This window comes from Dendrobates tinctorius, unplaced genomic scaffold, assembly GCF_039654945.1.
Source record: "Dendrobates tinctorius isolate UK_male_01 unplaced genomic scaffold, ASM3965494v1 ptg000138l, whole genome shotgun sequence".
NCBI lineage: Eukaryota > Metazoa > Chordata > Amphibia > Anura > Dendrobatidae > Dendrobates > Dendrobates tinctorius.
The window spans coordinates 28,163,766-28,183,367 of NW_027361806.1; the positions used below are offsets into that span (position 1 = coordinate 28,163,766).

At 48.9% G+C, this 19,602-nt stretch overlaps 1 protein-coding gene across 1 annotated transcript in view; it reads right to left on the reverse strand.

Annotated features, from left to right (window-relative positions):
* LOC141048876 (vitellogenin-A2-like) overlaps window positions 1-18,525 on the reverse strand; it is a 47,791-nt gene extending 29,266 nt beyond the window's left edge. Inside the window, 10 exon segments of the mRNA XM_073544965.1 lie at window positions 1,689-1,814; window positions 2,065-2,224; window positions 2,331-2,488; window positions 13,942-14,092; window positions 14,348-14,496; window positions 14,571-14,735; window positions 15,609-15,860; window positions 16,704-16,855; window positions 17,948-17,968; window positions 18,387-18,525. Of these exon segments, the coding sequence (XP_073401066.1) occupies window positions 1,689-1,814; window positions 2,065-2,224; window positions 2,331-2,488; window positions 13,942-14,092; window positions 14,348-14,496; window positions 14,571-14,735; window positions 15,609-15,860; window positions 16,704-16,855; window positions 17,948-17,968; window positions 18,387-18,426 (1,374 nt within the window). The 5' untranslated portion in view covers window positions 18,427-18,525.
* Between the last annotated feature and the right edge of the window lie 1,077 nt (window positions 18,526-19,602).

The following is a 19,602-nucleotide window of genomic DNA, read 5'->3' on the forward strand; positions in this document are numbered from 1 at the left end:
CTTCTTCCCCTTTTTTTCTTCCTTTTTCTTCCTCCCCCCTTCCCTTTTTCTTATTTGTCCTAGGTTTTGAGGACATATTTTACTATAAATTATTGTCTAGATGTATATTTATCAATTTTACTAATTTATTTTCTCTTATGTTCCTACAGACCTAGCTGCGGGAGTATGGTATTCACGTCTTTGGCTCGATCTATATTTGGTCATTTTCATCCCCTATCCCCAACCCCCTTTTTTTCCCTTCTCCCCCCCCCCCCCCCCCCTCCTTTTGGCTTCATATGAATATAATAAAATGTAAAATATATATAAGAAAACAATTCTTTAGGTGTTGATTCCTTTATTTTCTTTTTCTCTTTTGTTTTCTTCTCTTCTTTAATAACATTACAGATACATGATGGTATAGATATACTCCCCTTTTCTATGGTGGCAGCGATATATCATTCCCCCTCCCCCCCCCCCTTTTTTTGTCTTTGTGACATGATGGTGCATGCGCAGTCTTAACACCGTTTTTGACATAATAAAAAATTTTTTATTTGCCAGACACTTATGAGGTGCTCTTATATACTCATGATTCTTGTGGACATGACTGCGCTATGGATGGTTTTTTTCTTTGTCCTCCCCCCTCCTCTTTATGCAATTTGTGTCCCCGTTATCTTGGACATGCCCCACTTCCGGTTTCATGCCCCACTTCCATCCTAGATGATGGTCTGCGCAAGCGCCATACAGCGCTTTCTTTTTTTCACATTGTGCATTTACACACATGCCCCATTTCCGGTTTCAAGCCCCACTTCCGTCCTAGATGACGGTCTGCGCAAGCGCTAATGAGCGCTTTGAATCTTTCACATTATGCACCTATAAACTCATCGGACATGCCCCATTTCCGGTTTTATGCCCCACTTCCATCCTAGATGACGGTCTGCGCAAGTGCCACATAGCGTTCTTTAACCTATTCAGCTGATGGACATTATTTCATTAAAATGATATAAATAGCTGTTTGTGTCTGGGTTTCATTCACTTCTCATCTTGACTGCGGCGCTGCCCTGTTCCTCCGCATGTTCTTCCTTTCAGGTTGGTCACACTCTTAGGATTCGTCCTATGCGGTACTACACTGATACTACCTTTTTTGTATTGATCTAAGGATTTCTTTTTCCCCTTTTTTCTAGTTTGTGCCCTTATACCATAGTCATACAGGTACATCCACTTATCTTCTGATTTCTTCTTCTTGTTTTTCTTTTTTGATTATGTCTTTCTTGATATATATATAGTGATACCAGAAACTGCCGCAGTCTGTAGCTACATGTGTTTCTGTTAGGAGTTAATTTTTCTTTATATCTCACCTGATTTCAATGATATATACCAGATGCATGGTTATACTCTAATTTATGTTTAAAGAATGTCACTTCTATTATTTCTTATGAATATATGTATCTCATCAATAACAGTCAACAAATTGTTAAAAAAAGATATTTTTTTATTGTTTTCAATATAATGAAGTAATTGTATTTTCATGTTTATTTTTGCAGATAAGATACCCTTGAAAAAGGCCAATGTGGCCGAAACGTTGGGTCATTGTGTGACAGTGATCTTGAATAAATAATCATCTTTGATTGAAATGAATTCTTATATAGCCTCAGGTTTCTCGCCATTATATTTCTCTGACAGTCGCCCCAATAAGTTGATGATTGACTCACCTGTAGAGCCGACTCTGGGCAGGCTTCGATGTTGGCACAGTACTTGTAGACCAGTGTACCATAGGACAACATGGCTGCCTTGAGCAACATTGGGGAATTCTGGACTCGGGAATCCTGTACCAGATCCTAAACAAACAAACATACAATATAAGAGATTGAGAACTTTAAAAATCCAATTTTATAAGTGGGCATTTCAGTAACCCTTATCTTGGGCCTGAGCCGCAATACCAGACACAACAGACGAGACATGTTTTTGGAAGGACGCAGTGTGTTTCTGGATGGGATAACATCCAAGTAATGACAATTTTGTAAATAATAGTAACGCTGATGTATTATAAAGAAATCTGTCCATAGAAAAGGAGGACAAAAGACTCACAGCTGCAATCTGGAGAGCGCTCTGGCTGGCCCGTGTGTGATGCATGGCAAGAGTGATAGACATGGCGGCCTCCTGGATGCTCTGGTTTGGAATATTGCGCTTCACTACCTTCAGAGACTCGGTGGAACCGATGAGAGGGATTGCTTTAGTCAGCCATTGCCTGAAAACACAACCCGGAGATGGAGCTAAAGATAGTAAGCAGAACAAATGTGCCCCAAAGGGCTTATTCATAGACCGTTAGATAGTCACAGGCCCCCAGTCCTCACCTGTATAGAGGTCGGTCAGAATACTGCTTGAGGATGGCCTGGATGTTATCTGGGTCGGTGTCTCGCAGGAGCTGGATCAACTGTAGGAACTTAGCAGGGGCCTCTGCCTGTACCTCCTGTTGGTTATTCTGTACCAGGCGTTGAAGAGTGTCTGAGATCTGCAGGAAGGATGTCAAATATTGCTGTACTTGATTCAGATACATGTAGTCAGCTATATGTTCAAGATGTCCCATTGTACAAGATCTGGTGGTGACGTCTGGGAATAGCTCTGTGATACCCATGGCTCTAACTTCTTATTTTTTTTTTTAAACTCTTTTTATTGAAAGATTCCACAAATTAATACAACAAGCAAACAATAATGCAGTATAGAATTCAGATCAGCATAAAATTACCATCCAAAGTAGATATGGAAGCATAGTATAAACAAACAATACAAATAAAGCATAACATTTCTACAAAAACATACCTCCCAACTTTTGAAGAAGGCAAACAGGGACAAAGGCTGCGGTGCGCTAGGCGTGCCGCGGCAAAAAATAGGCCACGCCCCTAGTCACACCCATATTAGTAGTCACGCCCATATCCACGCCCCAACTGCACCCATTTAGCACTGCTGATCACACTGACTGGTACCGAGGGCACAGTGGCTAGCATTATGGGTACCGTGGCTTGCATTATGGGCACAGTGGCTGGTACTGTTGGCATACTGACTGGTACTAAGGAAAAGAAAAACAGAGAGAGAAAATAGAGAGAAAGAAAGAAGGGAAAAAAGAACAGAGAAAGAAAGAGAGGGGAAAGAAAGAGAGAACAGAGAAAGAAAGAGGGAAAGAAAGAAGAAAAAGAGAGAAAGAGAGAGAAAGAAAGAGGGGAAAGAAAGAGAACAGAGAGAGAAAGAAAGAACAGTGAAAAAGAAAGAAAGAACAGAGCAAAAGAAAGAACAGAGAGAAAGATAAAGAAAGTGTCACGTCGCTGCCAGACTCAGGGACTGCTGTTCCGGCTTCGGCCACTAGAGGGCGCCGGACTGGCACGTCGCCTCCAGACTCGGGGCCTGCTGTTCTGGCTCCAGCCACTAGGAGGCGCCGGACTGACACTTCGCCACCGGACTCGAGGCCTGCTGTTCCGGTCCCGGGCACTAGGAGGCGCCGGACCGTCACGTCGCCGTCAGACTCGAGGATGGCTGTTCCTGCCTCGACCACTGGGAGGCGCCGTGGTTCGCCTCAGGGTGAGGGTGGTGACAGGGAGGAGGCTCCTGCGCAGGCATCTGGTGGCTGCAGGCTCCGCCTCTCTGTCAATCATGTAGGGCTTACTGCATGTCCGTCTGGCCTGGTCCTGGGGGCGGTCCTAGTTACATCATCAGTCCGGGAACCTGTGAGGGATGACCTGATCCCTCAAATACCTTGGGACTGGTCTTGCAAGCCGCCGGATATATTCTTGGTTCCCCTGCGTGCTACTGTGTAATTTGCTATAGTTAAACTCTGACCTCAGCTTGGATCTCTGACCATTCTATTGCCTGCCGTTTTTGTACCTCTGCCTCTCTTCTGATATTTTGACGCTGACCTTTGCTTGGATCCCCGACTCTCCTTCTGCCTGCTGATTTTGTACCTTGCTGCCCTTCTGGTTTTACTGACCCTGGCCTGGACCTTTGACTCTCCTTCTGTCTGCTGATTTTGTACCTCTGCCGGCCTCCGACTCCTGCCTCCTGACTTTGGTTACGGGTTTTAGTTTTGACCCCTTGGTGGCCGTCCTGCTCTGGTCCACTGCTCCTCTAAACAGCTACCCCCTGGGCCTTGCTACAATTCCAGATCCCTGTATAGGGGTTAAGGGTCTCGGGGTTACTCGGGGTGCTGTCCCCACTGCAGCCCAGATTTGCAGACGGCCATCACATTATATCCGGCCAAAAAAGAACTGCTTTTTGTGTATATGTCCATCATATATAAAAGCAGTCTCTTGAATTTTTTTTTCCTTTTTCTAACTGAGCTAATTACCTGGCCTAACACCTGCTCCAGTGCACAGCCTGAAGGAACACTTTCCTATACCAGCATGCTGCAGCCTGGAGTCTTCAAGGGAAATGCTGAGCGTCAGAAGTCCACAATCCTGGAGCATCGGCTTCTGGGCAGCTATGGTCGTGCTGGCTCAGAGGCTCAGGTATTGCCCGCAGATGCGGCTAAACTTTTGTTACCTGTCTCGTTTTCTAATAAATCTCTGTGTGTGCAGGCCTATGTGGATTGTGGTTCCGTGGGCAACTTTATGCATTTTTTGCTTGCAAGGAAACTTGGTGTACCTTTGCTAAGACTTAATGCCCCTATTCAGACCACTGCGATTAATGGTACATCCATTATCCAGGGTGGGGTGGAATTTGTTACTACAGAAATTGCTATGTCTGTGGGGGCATTACACACAGAACAGATGTCGTTTTTTGTTATTCACAATTTATCACATCCAGTTGTGTTAGGCATGCCATGGCTGCACCAGCATAATCCGGTTATTGACTGGCACATAGGGGATATCGTGCGCTGGAGTCCACAGTGTCAGAATCACTGTATGTCGCTGACAGTGAACCAAATTAAAATTAAAACACCCTTTATACCATACACATTCAGGGACTATGAAGATGTCTTTTCCATAGCAGAGTCTGAAAAATTACCTCCTCATAGAGAATATGACTGTCCTATAGACTTGGTTCCAGGTGCTCGTCTCCCTAAGGGGAGAATATTTAACCTCTCTGGTCCAGAACGTGTAGTCATGAATGACTATATAGCAGACAGCTTGCAAAAAGGCTTTATTAGACCTTCCACTTCACCTGTAGGGGCTGGGTTTTTCTTTGTGGAAAAAAAAGATGGTGGACTCAGACCATGCATTGATTATCGGGAGCTGAACGCCATTACTGTAAAGAATCAGTATCCGCTTCCACTCATCCCTGGTCTTTTTAACCAGCTACTGGGAGCCCGTTGGTTCACTAAGCTTGATCTCCGGGGAGCTTACAATCTTGTTCGCATAAGAAAGGGTGATGAGTGGAAAACAGCTTTTAACACACCTCTTGGTCATTTTGAGTATCTTGTGATGCCGTTTGGGTTAAGTAACGCACCTGCCGTGTTTCAACACTTTGTGAACGATATATTCAGGGATATCTGTGGGGTATATGTAGTGGTTTATCTAGATGACATCCTGATCTACTCCGCTGTTGTTCTTACACACGCACAACATGTCCGTTCTGTGCTCCAAAGACTCAGAGAACATTCTCTATTTGCTAAGCTGGAGAAGTGTGTTTTTATGGCTGAGGAGGTACAATTCTTGGGGTATATGATTTCTGCTAAGGGGTTTCGCATGGATCCTGCCAAGATCCGACCCATTAAAGAATGGGTGCAACCCAAAACTCTAAAAGCGCTGCAGCGATTCTTGGGTTTTACGAATTACTACCGTAAATTCATCAAAGGCTTCTCCGAGATCGCCAAACCGCTCACGGATCTGACCCGGAAGGGCGCAGACGTGGTTAATTGGAAACCTGAGGCACTTCAGGCATTTTCTGTTTTAAAAAACTGTTTTTCTGCCAACCCAATATTAATTCAGCCTGATCTAGACCGCCCCTTTGTGGTAGAGGTTGATGCCTCTGAGGTTGGAGTAGGGGCAGTGCTTTCCCAAGGCACTGCCTCCCTCACTTAACTCCGTCCATGTGCCTTCTTTTCCCGAAAATTCTCTCCTACTGAGAAAAATTATGACATAGGGAATCGGGAATTGTTGGCCATAAAGTGGGCCTTCGAAGAATGGCGCCACTTCCTCGAAGGTGCTAAACACAAGATTACAGTGATCACGGATCACAAGAACCTGACCTACTTGGAGTCAGCTAAAAGACTGAATCCTAGGCAGGCTAGGTGGGCTTTGTTCTTTTCAAGGTTTAACTTTGTGATCACATTTCGTCCAGGGACTAAAAATGTAAGGGCTGATGCCCTCTCTCGAAGCTTCTGCCCCGCACAGGCTGAGGACTCTGAACCAGTTCCAATACTGGCCAATGGGATCGTTGTGTCGGCCGTGTCTCTGGACCTCCTGGAAGAGATCCGTAGGTCTTCAGAGCCAGTCCCGGTCACGACGCCCCCCCAAAAAATTGTTCGTTCCAGCCCCGTTGCGTCTACAAGTTCTGAAGGAGTCACATGACTCTGTCCTGGCAGGCCATCCTGGTGTTAATACTGCCAGACTAGTGACTAGAATCTTTTGGTGGCCGACGGTCATGAAGGACTGTAAAGATTATGTATTAGCTTGCGAAACTTGTGCTCGTGCTAAGTCTCCCCATAATCGACCTGCCGGCTGGCTCCAGTCCTTACCCGCCCCAGAGAGTCCATGGACCCACATCTCCATGGACTTCATTACTGACCTGCCGCCCTCAGAAGGGAAGACATGTATCTGGGTGGTGGTGGATAGGTTCAGTAAGCAGTGCCATTTTGTGCCCCTTTCTGGACTACCTAATTCAGAAACCTTAAGTAAATTGTTCATCAATCATGTAATACGACTGCACGGCGCTCCGGTGAATATCGTGTCCGACCGAGGTACCCAGTTTGTTTCTAAATTCTGGAAGGCATTCTGCAAACGTATTGGTGTTGAGTTATCCTTCTCCTCCGCTTACCACCCTGAGACTAATGGACAAACTGAGCGTGCCAACCAAGCCCTAGAGCAGTACCTTCGCTGCTATGTCTCTGAACACCAATCCGATTGGGTGGAACATCTCCCGTTAGCCGAATTCGCCCTAAATAACCAATACCAGGAATCCATCAAAACCACCCCGTTCTTCTGCAATTATGGTTTACACCCACGTTTTGGTTCATTCTCGGCTAAGATGTCGGAGCTCCCAGGGGTAGAGAAATCCATACATCACTTAAAGACCATCTGGTCGGAGGTGAACTCAAACTTGAAAGGCTCCCAGGTCAGACAGGCTTCAGCCGCAAATAAACGGCGGTCCAAGGGGCCGCACCTGGGAGTTGGGGACAAAGTTTGGCTGTCTACCAAAAACATTAAGCTTAAGGTACCATCTGCCAAACTGGGCCCCAGATTAATTGGTCCCTATGAAATATTAGAAGTAATTAACCCGGTAGCCTTTCGTTTAAAGCTCCCTCAGTCTTTCAAAATACCCAATGTTTTCCACAAATCCCTCCTTAAGATATACCGCTTCCCAATTCATCCCGTCCAGTCCCCTCCTCCTCCAGTTTTGGTCAAGGGTGCCGTGGAGTATGAAGTCCAGAGTATCCTTGATTCCCGTTTGGTGAGAAAATCCGTGCAATATTTGGTGCATTGGAAGCGCTATGGTCCAGAGGAGAGGTCCTGGGTCCCCGCTGGTGACATCCATGCTAAGGGGTTAATTAGACGGTTTCACCTCCTTCATCCTGACAAACCAGGTTTTGAGGGTCCGGAGGCCCCTCTTGGAAGGGGGGGTACTGTCACGTCGCTGCCAGACTCAGGGCCTGCTGTTCCGGCTTCGGCCACTAGAGGGCGCCGGACTGGCACGTCGCCTCCAGACTCGGGGCCTGCTGTTCTGGCTCCAGCCACTAGGAGGCGCCGGACTGACACTTCGCCGCCGGACTCGAGGCCTGCTGTTCCGGTCCCGGGCACTAGGAGGCGCCGGACCGTCACGTCGCCGTCAGACTCGAGGATGGCTGTTCCTGCCTCGACCACTGGAAGGCGCCGTGGTTCGCCTCAGGGTGAGGGTGGTGACAGGGAGGAGGCTCCTGCGCAGGCATCTGGTGGCTGCAGGCTCCGCCTCTCTGTCAATCATGTAGGGCTTACTGCATGTCCGTCTGGCCTGGTCCTGGGGGCGGTCCTAGTTACATCATCAGTCCGGGAACCTGTGAGGGATGACCTGATCCCTCAAATACCTTGGGACTGGTCTTGCAAGCCGCCGGATATATTCTTGGTTCCCCTGCGTGCTACTGTGTAATTTGCTATAGTTAAACTTGGACCTCAGCCTGGATCTCTGACCATTCTATTGCCTGCCGTTTTTGTACCTCTGCCTCTCTTCTGATATTTTGACGCTGACCTTTGCTTGGATCCCCGACTCTCCTTCTGCCTGCTGATTTTGTACCTTGCTGCCCTCCTGGTTTTACTGACCCTGGCCTGGACTTTTGACTCTCCTTCTGTCTGCTGATTTTGTACCTCTGCTGCCCTCCGGCCTCTGACTCCTGCCTCCTGACTTTGGTTACGAGTTTTAGTTTTGACCCCTTGGTGGCCGTCCTGCTCTGGTCCACTGCTCCTCTAGACAGCTACCTCCTGGGCCTTGCTACAATTCCAGATCCCTGTATAGGGGTTAAGGGTCTCGGGGTTACTCGGGGTGCTGTTCCCACTGCAGCCCAGATTTGCAGACGGCCGTCACAGAAAGAGGGGAAAGAAAGACCAGAGAGAGAGAGAGAGAGAGTAAGAAAGAACACAAAGAAAGGAAGAACAGAGAGAGAGAGAAAGAACAGAGAGAAAAAGAAAGATGAGAGAGAAAGATTAGAGAGAGAAAGATTAGAGAGAGAAAAAAAGACAGGGAAAGAGAAAGAAAGAACAGAGCAAAAGAAAGAACAGAGAAAGAGAAAGAAAGAGGGGAAAGAAAGAACAGAGATAGAGAGAAAGAATGAAAGAATAGAGAGAAAGAATGAGGGGACAGAAAAAACAACAGAGAGAAAAAAGAAAGAGGGGAAAGAGAACACAGAGAGAAAAAGAACAGAGAGAAAGAGAGAACAGAGAAAGAAAGATTAGAAAAAGAGGGGAAAGAAAGATCAGAGAGAGAAAGAAAGAACAGAGAGAGAGGAAAGAAGGAACACAGAGAGGAAAGAACACAGAGAGAGAAAGAGGGGAAAGAAAGAAAGAGGGGAAAGAAAGAGAACAGAGAGAGAGAGAGAAAGAAAGAACACAGAGAGATAGGGAGAACAGAGAGAGAAAGATTATAGTGAGAAAGAAAGAGGGGAAAGAAAGAACAAAGCGAAAGAAAGAACAGAGAGAGAGAAAGAGGGGAAAGTAACAGAGAGAGAGAGAAGTAAAGATTCTATAAAGATAATCTAGCAGCCGGCTCACATTTTAGTGCCCACCTGAGCCTCCTGATGGCCAACATTCCTGTGTCCAAGACGATCCCACTGTCCGCACTGTCGGAGGAGGACACGGTGATGGATCTGAAGCATTCTCTGAAGTGCCTCCATGGTTAAGTCACAATCTCCACCCGAAATTACCTAATTTCCGGTCAACTTTCAGCACGTCATTTCCGGTGGAACGTCACGTGCGAATTTTAAAGTGCTCCTCGGGGCTCTGCTGTGTACTCCTGTGTCTGCGGGAAAAGTAACCTCCCGGCCGGGGCAGTGGTGCAGACTCAAAATCGGGACTGTTCTGCTGGATCTGGGACAGTTGGGAGGTATAAATGCTCCCCACCATACACCTTGTACACACATAGCTCTGCACACCTCATACACACACGGCTCCGCTCCGTACACCTCACGGACACATGGCTCCACTGAGTACACACATGGCTACAATACGTAAACCTCGTACACATGCGGCTCTGCTCCGTAAACCTTGTACACATGCGGCTCTGCTCCGTAAACTTTGTACACATGCGGCTCTGCTCCGTAAACTTTGTACACATGCGGCCATGCTCTGTACACCTTGTACATACATGGCTCCACTCCGTAAACCTTGTACACAAGCGGTTCCACTCCTTACACACTCGGCTCCGCTCCATACACACGCGGCTCCACTCTGTACACCCCGTACACACACGGCTCAGCTCTGTACACTTCGTACACACAGGGTTCCATTTTGTACAGCCCGCACACACGTGGCTCCGCACAACCCGTACACACGGCTCCGCTCCATACACACGTGGATCCACTCAGTACACGCCGTACACACACAGCTTGGCTCAGCACACTTTGTACACACAGGGCTCCGTTCAGTACACCTCGTACACTTGCGGCTCGGCTCTGTACACCTCGAACACACGCGGCTCCGCTCCGCACACCTCGTACACACCACGGCTCCGCTCCGTACATGTGACGTTTCAGGCTAAATACGTCCAAGAGTGGACCCTCTGGGCCGTGGATCTGGAGCCCCTGGGCCGAGCACACCAGGTGGAGACCGTCCCCTATACAGGGATCGTTAGGGGCAGGGCCGCAGGGGGAAGAACCGCGACAGCCGGTACCAAGAGGGACGGCTCGAAGGACAAGGCTGGACGGGAACCAGAGTACCAGGAGGGAATAACGGAGGGCACTAGGCAGAAGACCACAGGAGGGAGAATCGGAGCGGAAGGGACAAGGCAGAGACAGGCAGAAGGGAGCGGAGCAGGACACAAGGCTGGCCGAGGGAAACAGGGCAGGACAGAAGACAGGCAGAGGAAAGTAGCACTAGACAAAAGGGCAGGCTGGGTCACTATAGAGAAGATGTGCGGCCGGAGTGTGCAGGGTAGCCACACAATCACCAGGCGCCCTCCATATAGGGAGGACGCCTGATATATCCTGAGCCAGGAAGTACGTCCTGCAACCCCGCCCCTCAGCGACGCCCCCCACTAGCGGAAGAGAGCGGGGGAACGCGCGCCTGCGACCTAAGGCCGGCGCGGGTACCCGCAGCAGGGCGGAGGGCCGAGCGGGAGTGCGCGAGGACAGGAGCGCGCAGGTGAGGAAACGCTGCGGCGGGCACCGCCGCTGAAGGGGCATCGGCGGGCACGGCCGCCGATGTCACAGTACACCTCGTACACACCACGGCTCCTCTCCGTACACCTCGTACACACCGCGGCTCTGCTCCGTACACCTCGTACACACCCGCGGCTCTGCTCCGTACACCTCGTACACACACGCGGCTCTGCTCCGTACACCTCGTACACACACGCGGCTCTGCTCCGTACACCTCGTACACACACGCGGCTCTGCTCCGTACACCTCGTACACACACGCGGCTCTGCTCCGTACACCTCGTACACACACGCGGCTCTGCTCCGTACACCTCGTACACACACGCGGCTCTGCTCCGTACACCTCGTACACACACGCGGCTCTGCTCCGTACACCTCGTACACACACGCGGCTCTGCTCCGTACACCTCGTACACACACGCGGCTCTGCTCCGTACACCTCGTACACACACGCGGCTCCGCTCCGTACACCTCGTACACACACGCGGCTCCGCTCCGTACACCTCGTACACACACGCGGCTCCGCTCCGTACACCTCGTACACACACGCGGCTCCGCTCCGTACACCTCGTACACACACGCGGCTCCGCTCCGTACACCTCGTACACACACGCGGCTCCGCTCCGTACACCTCGTACACACACGCGGCTCCGCTCCGTACACCTCGTACACACACGCGGCTCCGCTCCGTACACCTCGTACACACACGCGGCTCCGCTCCGCACACCTCGTACACACACGCGGCTCCGCTCCGTACACATCATACAGACGTGGCTCCGTTCACCTCATACACACACGGCTCTGCTACATCCACACTGTAATCCCCTCCTGCCCCCATACAGAAACTTTACCTCATGATCCACTCCAGCACCATGACACCCAGCACAGCAAAGTCCTGCAGAGTGCAGACAGACATGATGCCCCTGATCATGTGACCCCTGTCTCCTCCCCTCTCACAGGTACTGTGTGCACAGAACACACACACAACCCAGCCATGTCATTGCAGGCTAGGTTGCGGAGCGGTGGGTTTAATATCTGGGAGACTGGGAGGGCGAGGATGGCGTCGGGGGATGGGGGCGTGTGACGGCTCAGCACAATGCGGGAAAAATAGCGTCCCGAGCGGGACGCGGGTGTCAAAACCGGGGCTGTCCCGCGGGAATCGGGACACTTGGGAGCTATGACAAAAAGCATTGCACTGGCTCTAACTTCTGAGTTCACCCATGGCTCAAAGTTCTCAGCTCACCCATGGCTATAAGTTCTCAGCTCACCCATGGCTCTATGTTCTCAGCTCACATATGGCTCTATGTTCTCAGCTCACCCATGGCTATAAGTTCTCAGCTCACCCATGGCTATAAGTTCTCAGCTCACCCATGGCTCTATGTTCTCAGCTCACCCATGGCTCTATGTTCTCAGCTCACATATGGCTCTATGTTCTCAGCTCACCCATGGCTCAAAGTTCTCAGCTCACCCATGGCTATAAGTTCTCAGCTCACCCATGGCTATAAGTTCTCAGCTCACCCATGGCTATAAGTTCTCAGCTCACCCATGGCTATAAGTTCTCAGCTCACCCATGGCTATAAGTTCTCAGCTCACCCATGGCTATAAGTTCTCAGCTCACCCATGGCTCTATGTTCTCAGCTCACCCATGGCTCTATGTTCTCAGCTCACATATGGCTCTATGTTCTCAGCTCACCCATGGCTATAAGTTCTCAGCTCACCCATGGCTATAAGTTCTCAGCTCACCCATGGCTATAAGTTCTCAGCTCACCCATGGCTATAAGTTCTCAGCTCACCCATGGCTATAAGTTCTCAGCTCACCCATGGCTATAAGTTCTCAGCTCACCCATGGCTATAAGTTCTCAGCTCACCCATGGCTCTATGTTCTCAGCTCACATATGGCTCTATGTTCTCAGCTCACCCATGGCTATAAGTTCTCAGCTCACCCATGGCTATAAGTTCTCAGCTCACCCATGGCTATAAGTTCTCAGCTCACCCATGGCTATAAGTTCTCAGCTCACCCATGGCTCTATGTTCTCAGCTCACATATGGCTCTATGTTCTCAGCTCACCCATGGCTATAAGTTCTCAGCTCACCCATGGCTCTATGTTCTCAGCTCACATATGGCTCTATGTTCTCAGCTCACCCATGGCTATAAGTTCTCAGCTCACCCATGGCTATAAGTTCTCAGCTCACCCATGGCTATAAGTTCTCAGCTCACCCATGGCTATAAGTTCTCAGCTCACCCATGGCTCTATGTTCTCAGCTCACATATGGCTCTATGTTCTCAGCTCACCCATGGCTATAAGTTCTCAGCTCACCCATGGCTATAAGTTCTCAGCTCACCCATGGCTATAAGTTCTCAGCTCACCCATGGCTATAAGTTCTCAGCTCACCCATGGCTCTATGTTCTCAGCTCACCCATGGCTCTATGTTCTCAGCTCACCCATGGCTCTATGTTCTCAGCTCACCCATGGCTCTATGTTCTCAGCTCACCCATGGCTCTATGTTCTCAGCTCACCCATGGCTCTATGTTCTCAGCTCACCCATGGCTCAAAGTTCTCAGCTCACCCATGGCTCTATGTTCTCAGCTCACATATGGCTCTATGTTCTCAGCTCACCCATGGCTATAAGTTCTCAGCTCACCCATGGCTATAAGTTCTCAGCTCACCCATGGCTATAAGTTCTCAGCTCACCCATGGCTATAAGTTCTCAGCTCACCCATGGCTCTATGTTCTCAGCTCACCCATGGCTCTATGTTCTCAGCTCACCCATGGCTCTATGTTCTCAGCTCACCCATGGCTATATGTTTTTAGTTCAGCTATGGTGTTAAGTTTTCATTTCAGCCATGACTAAGGTCTTGCTTCAGCAATGACTCTACCCTCTAGTGCTACCCCTGACTCAATGTTCTAGCCTCAACCCTAATGCTATATTTAACTAGTAAATCTTGGTTCCCAGCCTTACCAGTCTGCATCTTACCTGAGACTCTATGTTCTTGCCCTTCAACAAGTGAAGTGGCATTTGGAAAACTTCAGAGCCGAAATGGTAGTTCAACCCTCCGCGGTTTTCTAGTTGCACACGTGGCTCGCTCACCCGGCTGGATTTGATTTCTTTCAAGATGAGCAATTGTCTGGAAACCAAAAAAAAAGACATATATTTAATTATTCTGCATAAAGTAGATTTTGGGGTTAGACAAATGGCGGATTACGTAGGTTATTAGCCAAGGGGTATGGATGAGTACAACATCTCTCCCTGCTGAGGTTCTTGGACATATCCCTTGATGTTTTTTGCAGTGAAGTTATTTGAATATGTCGCCTTGTGTGATGGTATTGCTGGTCCACGTTATTACCACAAGATAATATAAGGGGCTTGTCATAGACTCTACCTGACTTCTGTAACAACAGATCCGTAAAGTTCATACAATGGAGAGTACTGGTAGACTTCCTTGGCCTTAGCTTCCTCTATGACGGCTCCTTGTGCCTTGTTCCTAATTCTGTAGGTGGAGGTCAGCATGCCACGCAAGTTCTTGGATTTCTGAAGAGAAAATAGGAATTAATAAATATCTAGAATATCCAATCACATTAACGTCCACATGAGCCGACACTTACCTGTTGGCACGCTCGGCACGTCTCCAGGAAGGTCATTCCGATTCTCTTCACAGCACGATTCTCACACTTTTCAAGGTCCCGGGATTTGATGACAATGATGGAATTGGACTTCTTGTCATCGTCTTGGATCAGATATCTTGTCGGACACTTTCCAGAGATACAATCCTGTGCGGAAAAAAGGCAAAAAATTACGTCACAAATTCTATGGAGGATACATAGGTTACAATTATGGAGCCCAATGGTCATGGTGCTTAGAGTTGGCTTTATGGCCGATGCTGGATGTTCTTCATCTGTGCCCGCACCATGATGTTATGCTGTTTGTCACTAAATTACAGATAGTCTCGATGTCTGATCAAGCAGCCCTGACCCCCTACCTGACCCTCTATCTGACCACCTCGTAGCAGAGGTGGCCATGCATGTGTTCTTCCCCCCCCGATCAAGTATTTGGATGTTAGAGAGACAGACAAGCCATTGCCTTCTTAGAAATATGAATGGTTGTCCGTCTCTTTTTTTGCCATGAGGTTGTAGGACTCCAAGGTAGTGGTGGTCCCTGGTCATACGCCTTCCCTATAATCTGCCCCATGTTGACTTGCGTCACCCAAGGGTATGGTTTTCAGATAATACCCGCCATGTTACTTGGCAAATGAGGGGACATTTATTCTATGGTCTGAAGGTGCCGTACTCCTGAGACAGCTGTGACCAAGCACTATTCAGCCAGAATTATCTCCCCCAACACCTCCATGCACGGGAACAATTGGTTTGGATGAGTGTCCATGGGGAGAGGGGAGAAAGACACTGACTCCTCTTGCAATCTGGCAATTATAATGCCAAGATGAAAGGCCGAACGTTAGAGAAGGGGAAGGTTTCTGTCTATTTCCAGAGGCGACGACTGAATTCTGCTGCCAGTTACGTCATATAAATGAAGAAAAAGTCTTTGAAAATCTCATTGATGGTGAAAAAAACGCCAAAGAAACAATTTAGAAGTTGCTGAAGTGTTTCTAGATAGGAGAAGACGCGTAAAGAAGGCACCGTACAAACCTCGTCCAATTGGTAAACGTTCTGGGCCTTTTTGATGTTGACTTGCAGCATATTGAGGATTCCTCTGATGATGTTGACCGCTGTGATTGAGGTGCCCTCAGCGGCAAACACATCACCAACGCGCCCATCGTGGTACTCAAACTTAAAGGGATGTTTGAACTCTTCTGCGATGGCTTGGCTCAGTCTAGTGGAACGAGTGAAGGGATCTCTTGGCCATACACCGTGATATTCCTTGATGTCAAGTTTTTGGACCTGTGAAGAAATACAGGAGTTCATTCACAAGGATTTTCAACTATTAATCTGCTTTTTATCCTCCCTCCTTGTACAAGAAACATCAATAGATTGTGTATAAGAAGCCAAGGAGCATATTTCTTGTAATGACTGGCCTGCGATGAAGTCTGTGTGATGGGGACACTGCCCTGGTTTACTATGAACTGGGTCTATGCATCAGGGAATGAGGATGGCTGACATGTCTGTAGTGTATAACGCCATGTATCAGAAATGTAGAAGTGATCTGTGGTCACAGCTGACATTTAAAATGTATTCTGTGTGGCGGTATTCGTACACATGTCGGCCGTAGTCTTTAGTTATGACTGGATGTCTTTTAAAAGTAAGATATTGTATTAAAAGGAGAACCTGTCATGTGCCATAAATATGTTATTTTTTACCTGGTCTAAATGCTGCTCTTCTCCTGAATCCAAGGATGTTTTTCTTTTATTCCTGTGCCTCTCAGTTCCTGACATATGGCCTCCTCTTCATTGTATGTAAATCTAGTTTCTTCAGCTCACTGGGCGTAGTCCTGAATAAGACCCACCCAGGAGGGGTCATGGCCACGCCCACTCAGCTGCACTGACTAGATTTACATGCTGTAAAGAGGGGGCCATATCTCAGGAATGGAGAGGCGTAGGAAAGAGAAAAGAACACCGCTGGATTCAGGAGAACAGCGGCATTCACCCCAGGTACAAGGAATACACCTGTGGATGTAAGTGACAGGTTACTATGGAGCTAAAAATAATCAAAAAGAGGCAAAATGTAGGCTTGGCACACAGTCTCGATTACTATGACCACAGCTAAGGTCCATTTCTCCATCATTACCCTCAGGATGAACGTTCTCTGGGCAAAACCACTGATTTCAGCATCGAAGTTCAACTTGAGTCCAGCCTTTGACAGGCCGTTATCCGGCAGGCCGCTCACGATTATTCCTTCATAGTTGTACAAGTAGGTCTTGGTTGGGTTTAAAAGTTGTTCTAAAAATACAGGACAGGAAAAAAAAGACACGAAGCCGTGAGTTCATTACAATTATTGGTGAGCAGCCATATTGAAGGGGAACAGCTAGTTTAGAAAAACTATTTGTAACATGCTCTATAAGAACAGATAAAGGGGTTTTCTCAATCCTTTAAATTGGTTAAAGTGCTTGTAAATACAAGGAACCTGCAATGTAGCTCTTATTAGAAATCCTCGCCATTCGTAAGAACTGATGGATTTGTAATTCTATCATTTACGGCTCGTTGCTTAGTTTCCAGCCACCTCTGCAGTCAGATCTGACGCTGGCCGGAGCCCTGGATTTCGGCAGCTTCTGTGCCCCTGTGCTCGTCTGATGCTGCAGAGGCAAACTTGCTCCTGTTTGTAGCATGGGAGCGCGCAGTTTGGGCCAGACCGCAGGTGAATGCTGGCAATCATCAGGAGCGCACCGCTTCCATCAATCAGGAAGCCGGGAAGCAGAGGAGCGGTGCACTCCTGAAGAAAGAAGATGAGACAACACCTTTACTAGAGTGGAACCCCTCCTCTGTGATCGGTCTTAGAGTTCCCTTATCTATGGAGACCTTGTTATATTCATATATTACAGGGGCATTGTACAAGGGTTATGAGGGACTTAAATAAGGCGGCCTGTCCTCATATATGACACCCAATCACCAATCAGCTATCCTTACCTCCCGCTGGATGTGCACTGTGTAGTGGCCGTTCTCGGTACTGCAGCTCAGATCACATTCATTTCAATAGGAGTTGAGCTGCAGTACCGGGGGCAGCCACTGTAGGGAGCTGCGCTGTTCTGTCTCTGTACACTATGTTGCTGCCCTCAGTAGTCGGGGTGCCGGATGTCGGACCAAGTCTGATCTCATATTGATAAGCCATCAATATCTACATTGTTATAGTTAATGTAATACTTCATGTCCCCTGTGGGGGCGCTGCAGCGACTCGGCCCAGGTGCTGCTGAGTTCTCTCATAGATCAGAGCTGATCACCGATGGTCCCGGCAGGAGGCTACATAATGGCGCCAGTGTGGAGACTCTCTCTGCAGTCACCGGACGGTACTCTCACTGACGGATGGAGGACACTCACCGTTGTGTGATTTTTCACTACCTGTAGAATGGAGAAACAAATGAAGGAAAGTGTGTTAATGACAAATAATAACAGGATTATCTCTCTCTGAGTTTGTGTCGATGGAATATAATTGTTACATTTATAGCAAATTTATGTTTTGTAAAATAAAAATGTTATATCTAAAAAAAAAAGCAGAAATGTATCCGAGGGCTGTGACCCCGGAGGACTGTGACCCCGGAGGGCTGTGACCCTGGAGGGCTGTGACCCTGGAGGATTGTGACCCCGGAGGGCTGTGACCCCGGAGGACTGTGACCCCGGAGGACTGTGACCCCGGAGGACTGTGACCCCGGAGGACTGTGACCCCGGAGGGCTGTGACCCCGGAGGACTGTGACCCCGGAGGATTGTGACCCCGGAGGACTGTGACCCCGGAGGACTGTGACCCCGGAGGGCACTCACCCGTCAGTGCGAGCAGTAGTGTTAGGATGATTCCCCTCATGACGATGGTGAATACCAAACCTCCGGCAGCCCGGGGTATTTATACCCGAATATCGCGGGTGTTGGCAGCGATCACCGCCGGTAAATGATCAACTTTCCCCCGATGATTCCAAGATTGTTTACTGCAATAATTTATAATGATATAATAAAAACTGCACTCGGCAAAGTCCAGGCTCCAGATGCTGCGCACCCAGACGCTCGTCCTCTTCACCTCCTGCCTCGCTGGGTTATATCAGGTATCTCAGCCGGCTCGGTATCCACCCTCTGCTCCTCCTCGCATCGCTCCTGGCGTGTCTCCATCACTCAGTACCCGCCTAGTGAGGGTTGATTATCGCCAGCATCGGTGACACAAGTCCAGCGCTAAACTGCTGATGAGGGGTTTCAGGAGAGATCCGGGGGGACATCGTCACAGGAGAGCTGTCGCCGGGTCAAGGCGGGCAGTTTGTGCTCTGATGTTATTCCCGCGGATCCCCTTAGTGAGCAGCTGTTGTTGTTCTTTTTATAATTTCCAAGGGGGTGGTGCCCACAGGGTAATTTTCCGACACGCCCCCACAAACTCTTGTGAGCCACACCCTGTTGGTAAAGACCATAAAAACTTGCACCAAAGAAGAGAGATTAAAAAAAAAGCAACCAAAAATGCAAACATCTGGCACCACGGGTCACCTTTATGTGGCAGTCGGCTGTCACCACCAGAGGGAGCACAGGAGCGTCCTGCATACTGCTCAGTACTGAGCTCCGTGTATGGCCGGTGTGCAGCACTGCCCCCGAGCGCCTCCTAGTGTTCACTAGAGAGATTTATGTAGCAAGTAAGGGGCAGACTACCAGGATCCACTATATGGAAGGATCACAGGTCCCAAATCTAGTAAGAATCCCTCTTATAACAGGAGCTTCCAGCCCTGAGGCTTCCATATGACCTGGGATTGGAGGTTTCCTACTGGCCCCGTTATGGTGTTATACACTGTGAGCGTTTCGCCCCTGGGGAACATCACACGGCTTATTCTGCTGTCCACGCAGCGTCCTGCCCTCGTCTGACTCCTGTCACCATTTAAACTAGGGACGGGGGGGGAGGGTATTCCTTTTATAGGAGGGGAAGACAGTGCAGATAGAGACCTGGGCGCAAATAATGAGATTGGGGGTGGGGGTGGCATGGGGGGTGGGGTTAGAGCAGGTAATAATT